At 40.0% G+C, this 7,500-nt stretch overlaps 1 protein-coding gene across 5 annotated transcripts in view; it reads left to right on the top strand.

The window, feature by feature from the left end:
• LOC138014419 (tumor protein p53-inducible protein 11-like) overlaps nucleotides 1-7,500 on the top strand; it is a 27,224-nt gene that overhangs the window by 14,478 nt on the left and 5,246 nt on the right. For 4 of the 5 annotated variants that reach the window (XM_068861486.1, XM_068861484.1, XM_068861483.1 and 1 more), the window contains 4 exons: nucleotides 1,575-1,650; nucleotides 5,818-5,876; nucleotides 5,956-6,004; nucleotides 6,789-6,894. In XM_068861486.1, coding sequence (XP_068717587.1) covers nucleotides 1,575-1,650; nucleotides 5,818-5,876; nucleotides 5,956-6,004; nucleotides 6,789-6,894 — 290 coding nt within the window. Of the gene's footprint in view, nucleotides 1-683; nucleotides 817-1,574; nucleotides 1,651-5,817; nucleotides 5,877-5,955; nucleotides 6,005-6,788; nucleotides 6,895-7,500 lie in introns of those variants that run through there. The other variant, XM_068861487.1, reaches the window with a different exon arrangement.

Below are 7,500 nucleotides of genomic sequence, written 5' to 3'. Positions count from 1 at the left end.
CCGTTGAATTCATTAATGACATTTCATGCAACCCGGAATCAGGTAGCATATGGTTAACTTGGTAAAATTATTACTGTTGGGGCACAAATGAAGTACTCGTCTTTTTTTTCTCGTTTACGTTTCAGTATTACTTAAAGATTTCGGTTTTTTACCACGACACAGTGGTTCTTAAGAGGAAATAATCTTTTGGTCTCCATTATCAAATGTCATTATGATATTCAGAATTCGCTTTGTTGGAGAATATACGCTTTGTGTGGTTATGGTCGGGATTTATAAAAAGTGGCTTAATTATATACATTTCCACTCGATATGATCATTGCCACATTTCTTGTTACGAAGGATTTAAAAGAGATCCACGTGGATATGTTCCTTCGTCCAAGGTTTATTGGTATTTAGACCAACCACAGCTTAGTTTTTAATGAAACAACTGTAAGAGAACTACAATCTGCATGGCGTCCTTTTCCGTATTTTGTTTCCAACCGAGTCCCTCCTGTGACACGATAAAGGTACTCGTCAATTTAAATTTTATAAACACCGTTGCTGTCATTTTTCTTAAGAATGTGTTTTCAATTGCTCTTGCGTTCGATTTCGTATTTTTTCTGTTTTGATGCATTTGATGACGGAGACCGGATAAAATTTGCATAGCAATCACAGCACCATTGCGAATCAAATTTCTGTACCAGCCCTCCCCTGTAAGCAGCATCGATATTTGGCGTTTCGAAACTGAGACAAGTCTGTTCGTGGTCAGAAAAGAAAGGAAGACGCAGCAGTGATGTCTTCGGAGGATAAACGACCTACGCTTGTGAAAACAGAGAAGTATGGGCTCGAGCAGATTTTCATTGGGCTTTTGTTTCTTAAGTGACGCGTGATGTTAATAAGTAATGTCGTGTTACTTGTAATCCATGTTGTCATCCCATCTCTGGTTGTTTCTTCCCTCTTAGCGATATTTTCCTCATTAGGTTTTCCGCGATTTTAATTAGAACGCTGCAATTCACTCACTACAGTCGACTTGAGCTCTTCGATTGAGGAGATCCGCCACAATCAAATTTTTGTATTGAGTATTATCTTTTCGCTATGTCCAACGCTTGTTCGCTGCGTATTTTAGCCCTATTGCCGTCGATTCAAGTATATTTGGCTATTTTCCGTCTTACGCGTTGCATCTTGACGCATATAATTAAGAAGTTGCAAACTACAAGGTCCATATTCTCACGCTTGAGGTCAGCTTCAAAAATTGACCCCAAGGAGATGACGGGAGACATATCCGCTGCCGGGTGAAAAATTGTCATTGAAGAAGTGGTGTGCTCAAAATCTCAGCGTTTTGTTTTTGGCGTTCGTGTTTCTCGGCTTCTTTTTGTCTGGTGTGGGATGATTTTTTAATCTTTTCTTTTTTAAAGGCTAAGCGTTGTTCGCTCTCCTGGTTTTCGGCGAGGATGCACATTTTGAAGTAGCTCTTAACACGCACATTAGCAAAACATCGAAAATTGAATGTGAGAATTTCTTTAAGTGAGACTCGAGGTCTCTGGTGAATTCGTTTGCTGTTTGTACTTATTGTACTTCTGTTTGCTTACTGACAGGCGAAGCTTTGATGATGCCCAGAGTCGCTTAAAATGCAGGAAGCTGTTGGGCATCGGAGGAAAGGAACCATCCAAGGTAAAATTTTTCGGCTGCAAATGCAGTACACTGAGTGGCAGGTCGTTCGACGAACTTTATAGGAGGCCGTTCCACAATAATTGGCGCGTTTGGCGTAAGATTTTCCTTTCTCATTACAATATTCATTGTTTGATTTTGACAGAGCTTTTTGCTTTTATAATTACTTGTCGAATATTAGTGCCACCTCGCTAACCGCAGTTTGAAAATGAAAGCAAAGTTACGGCGAAGCCTGGCTCCACTATGCAGCCAACCAATTGAATTTTGCTTTCACTTTTGACGTAGTCATTTTTTCGGTTTTCAGTTTTATCATTTTAAAATATTTCTGTTTGTTACATTTCCAATACTCTATCTCTACGAACTGATTACAGTTCTCTTTTTATCTTTTTGTTAAGAATAAAATCCTATAGGGTTAAGAGCAGCTGCATTTGAAAATCTTTACTGTAAACGGTTAATGTTTCATCTTCCATTCGCACATGATCTTATTGATTCAACCGCCAATAAACGAGAATATCGTATTGCAAGTACGTGAATACATTTCGCAAGAAGGTTGGAATCGTTGTTATTATTGTTATTTTAGATGAAGTGTTCGTTTCGTATATTTGAGGCAACTATTTCCGGCAAGGCCTTGGGTAGCTCCAGCGCACGGTATTGAAATAATGTACAAGAAGTACAAGGTTAACCTGCGCAGTTTGAAGTAAATAATCTTACACCTGACGGAAATTTCACATATCTGATATTTGTCAGTGGCTTGCACGAAAATCAAAACCGGCGAAAGTTCTCTCGAAGATTTTCGCAATAGCTAGTAAATTGATTTTTTTTGTCAAGAGTTTAAAAACTGAGATGTACATGAAATGCTACAGTATAATCCACACTGTTAGTTTGTTTTTATTCGCAACAATGCTTTTTGAAACACGATTCCGGTTCGTATGTCATCGATCCCTTTAAAATACTGTAGCTAATCTCCTCTCTCGCAAGCAATTGCCGGATTTCGTAATTTTCGCGGAATGCCTCTTAGTAATTAGAGAAAATTAACATCGGTTTACTGCCAACGGCAAATTTTCCTTTTTCCAAAAAGCAAAGAAATTTGTTCGATTTATTGCGACAAATATCTAGCGAAATCTCAAAGGGAGACAAGTTAAAGTAAGAGCATTTTCAGGCTTCTACAACTACAATCTTAGCACCTATTTCAGCGCTGTTTGGCGTTTCACGGCCGGTAAACAAGATATTATAACGGAGATGCTCAGGAACAAAAAACAACGAACACAAACTATCGAAAGTAACTACGAAAAGTTTTAACCGATCGAAAATTCTCCGCTTTTTTCCCCTTTATAATATTTAATATTTATGGCATATTTTGGCTTGGATGAGTTGATCTTTTAGCTGGACCGCCAGGAGCTACATGTAAAAAAAAAAAGAATGATTCATTTTGGTGGTAGTATGTGTACTTATCGTTAGTGCTGGTTTGTTTTAATCTCTTCGCCCTTTATCCAAATCTCGTTCAAACAGAAGATAAGAGTTTGTCGTTTCACCTTTGTTTCCTTTTATAGTTCAACAGCACGGAAAGTGTTTTCACGTTTTAAAGAGATGAGGCTCCAGTCATCTAGAACGACTTTCAATTTCAGGATTAAAGTAAATAATGCGTGCGTGACAAAGTTCTTGTTTTTGGTCATCTCTTCTTTCCGCGTGCGGATAGAAGCAAGACGTCACGCAGGCCAAAAAAAATCCGGTCGACCACAAGTTTTAGATGCAGAAATTTCGATAATATTACATGTGGCGAATGGAACAGTATCTTCTGGTTTGCCGTTCGAAACCAATCACATAAACAAGAATTGCCCCCAAAAAGCGCCAGATAAGGAAATATGGAACGACGGGATTTTCCGGCTATTCTGCAATTCTGGAACTTCAGGACCACTGGCGAGGTCTACCCAAATGTCCGAAAAACATTTTCCAACGTATTTCCGTTCCATTTGATTCCCTACCCGATTTCTTCGAAATTTTTGGTCGAATGGCAAGCGTGCCGTGTTTTGACCATCACACTTTGCAACTTGCGCGCGGCCTCGTTTACTGTGTTTTAAAACATTGCCACAATATCAACCATGAGAATACAATCCGTATCCGACAGTTGTTCATTTAGCTCTTTACCTCGGCTGGCTGCTCATGTTTTAATCACTATGGGGGTGACCTCGTAGGTATTAGTTAAACCAGCAGCTGAACCAGGGATTAACGTGGGCAGTCTAACTCTGCTTCAAGAATTTTTGGGCCTTGTTCATATTGTAATCCTCCTCTCTCCTTCGCAGTGGCTTCCTCAGTGAAAGGAGAAAAGCGGAAAACATTGAGGAGGCTGTGGCGCAGTGGGGTGGGAGTTTCAGTAGGAGCCTGTCTGTCGCGCGCGTTCGTTTTCACTCTTCCAAGCACGTTCTTTACAATTATTATCAATACGCGCGGCCAAATGACAAACTGCCCCCTGTAAAACGCGCCTTTTTGCGGGCCAAACGGGAAATGTGCGGGCTGAAAATACATTTGCCACCCTGATACTGATTGGCTGCAGAGATGTCAAACAACTTCGCTCGGCCAATGAGATCGTCCTATTTTAGTGCGAGGATTACTTCTACATTTGGTCAGCATTTGGTCTACAACTCGCACTTCGTGTATTTACATTCGTTTCATTCTCACAATCTTTGATTGTATACGCTGGGGGACATTAGCTGATCATGTTGTAGCAACAACTTTCCATACCATAGTTTCATGCTACATCTCTGTTAGACAATTTTTTTTTATTAAATGAATTGGTACGATTTGGCCTTGTGTATTGATAATAATGATAATCAAATGACTTTTGTCCGACATTTAGTCTATTTGTGTCCCTCGTAGCATCATTTGCACCTGGCTCCGCTCGGGCGCAAATGATGCTACTCGGGCCACAAATAAACTATATGCCCTCCAAAAGTCATGTGATTGTCCTATTCTCCCCACACCTCTCTCGCTGCCCGTGAGATTAATAAAATTCTTCGTCATAGCTTTTTTAAATATTGAGATGAACCTCTGTTTTTACATGGACAGAATTGCTGGGAAAGAACTTTATCTTCGGCTCGTGCTAGTCGAATAAAAAAGATGTTTGCAATGAATGAAGCGCCGCTGCCGCTCTTGGACTTATAACGTGCTATCGGGTATTTCGGATTGATTTTGTCGCCTTACGCGACTCGCGTCGCATTTGAAATATGTACAGAACAAATTTCAATAAAGTACATTCAATATTGATCTCCATTGGTGGTAAAAGTACTCGTTTGTCTTATCTTTGACAATTTGAAAAAAAAAATACATTTATATTATTCACTGAGTATAATCTTCCTGGCAAATTTGTTCACTAAGGCTCTGCTGCAAACGTTGCCGTTAACAATCACACAACAGCTTGAGTATCGTTCAATTCGGGAATGTTTTCAGGAACGCTTTTAACTGCTAACCAAACAAAAGCATCTCATCCAAACGTTTTATGAAACAATAATCAGAATTCCAAACAAGTCTCGAAATAAGATAAGTAAATATCCATCCAACTATTAATTATAAAGAGATTACAAATGTCACTCGGCTTACTGCGAAAGGACATCAGCAAATTCAGTTTTAGTTAAAAGTTTGTGGTATCTCAGTGAATCGATTTGGGCTCTCAGTGATCACGAACTCAAATTTCCGTAAATATACTGCCTTTAGCGGATCAGGTCGTGGCATTTTCTTGAATATTTATTGTCCGTCCAACTTCTCAGTCCTCCAACCCACGTTGAAACCGCTTTGGGAATTGCACTTAACGACAAAATATCTCGTCCGCAATAAACTATGATAATGTAGCTGTAATAAGAAGCACTAAGTAAGAACAAATCCAGATGGATGTCTGCGATAACGAATGATTTAAGAAGGAAAAACGCACCGGCGGAGAAATGGAGGTTTCATATCATACAAAACCTCCGTGTCTCCGCTAAATAGAATAAAATAAAATAAAATAAAATTTTTGCCTATTTGCGCTTTTCTTTGCTATTAAAGTTGCGAAAGGGGACGTTTGCACTCTCATCTTCTTTAACAATGCGACTCAAAATCCAAAAAGCATGGTTTTTATTGCAAAGGCATATCCATTTGCTTCGTTTTGTATCCTAAACTACAGGTATGTTGGTTTTTTAGGTTCTTCAGGTCCTGGGAAGCCATGAATCTTACTTCATCAGTATACCACGAGGATACGAGTGAGTTTCAAAGGCATCTGAAGTTTCTCGTCTTATGGTTGTTTCACAGCATGACTTGTCTTATTTTGTTTTGCCATAGGACATGGCAGCTTGTGGTACCTGTTTTTCTTTCTGTAGTCTCAATAATGGTGAGTAAAACGCCTTGTCAACGGCGTCGCTTTTAACAGAATGTCATCCCTCACACGTGGATATTCGTCCGCGTTTTCCTGCGCATAAAGCGGAATTTTCCTGCTTGTGAGCATTTCCATCTTTGGAGGCCGTGATTCTTTGGGGCAATCCTAGAAAAATGTTCTCTAGCCGGTTCTTAAATGCGCACAGTTGAAATCAGGTCCATTGTTGTAACTGTCGGCAACCACTATAGTTTCAAATTTTTGATACTGCACAAAAGAACTGGACCCCGACAATTAGGGCTCATTATTATCACTACTGACCAAGTAGAATCGCGTACTCTGAGGACGAGAATGTAGAGAAGCTGCACAATTTCCCGTGTTGCGAATGCCCAACCTTCTCACTCGTATTCCTCACTCGGTGTCGGTGCGTTTGGAAAGGCTCACGGGAGGTACCCCTTAAAACCTGGCGATTATGCTATTGGTGTACAACATCTTAAAACAATGACCTCGGCTCGCGGAATAGATACAAAACATCACTGTGAAACGATCCCGATTGCAACTTGTCGCCTGATGATCATCGAACTAATTATATGCCACTTGAACGAAGCGATTTTCATTTACTTCCTTAGATCACACGATCTTAATCAGTAACGAAACTGAACTTCCACAACATACCGAACAGTTCTAAGTCAATTCAGTCTTTAATCAGAGATTTTTGTACGACTTTTAGTCGCAGTTCCAAACCTGCCGTACTGAAATGGCTTTGTTGCTTATCCAAGTTCACTTTATTTGATTTTATCAGTTGTTGATATTTCCTGGCCAGTGCCTACGTGTGCTTGGTGACCTCTCTGAGTGTTCTTCTCTTGCTGGAACGCTGTGCTGTCGACTTTTGGCGAGTGCGTTGCTAGGTAGGGGAGCACATTTAATCTTATATAAGTTGGCTTAGCGAACGCGGAAGCGAACAACGTCATCACTCCATGTAAGGAACTTTCTGGAAAGCGATTGGCATTTCGCTTTGACGTCATTTGATTTATGCAGTAATGTGATTGGGTAATCCAACTGTTCACTGCCCATATTATGAGTTTCCTTTGCGGGAATAAGGAGAAGTTTTGTTTGAATGTTGCCAAACATTGGTTCGTGAAAAAAATTGCGAACATTTTTTCACGGGCTTACGAATGTGGCTCTAATGATAAAAGTGGTTAGAAACCCATTCATAGTTGACTTAAGCACCATCGACTAAATGCGTTTTTAAAATTCGCCGTTTTTATCTCGGCAATATTACAAAATACAATGGTTTCATCCACATTAGCGTCTTAGGATCATTTCTACCTATCCACATATCCGCACCAATGCTCTTCCTACGATCTGAGTATACGTTTTTAAACGAGAACGCCTTGGCGTAGATGGGCCGCATACAGAAGAATTCACAGAACTACCCGTTTCATTGCGATGAAAACGCTGCAATGCTTCTCGTTTCCTCGCTTGACTCTGCATTCCGTGATACCAAGTGTCCA

Source organism: Montipora capricornis, chromosome 8, assembly GCF_036669925.1.
Source record: "Montipora capricornis isolate CH-2021 chromosome 8, ASM3666992v2, whole genome shotgun sequence".
Taxonomy (NCBI): domain Eukaryota; kingdom Metazoa; phylum Cnidaria; class Anthozoa; order Scleractinia; family Acroporidae; genus Montipora; species Montipora capricornis.
The sequence above is the reverse complement of the archived record's forward strand: the minus strand, read 5'-3'. Positions and strand labels throughout refer to the sequence as shown.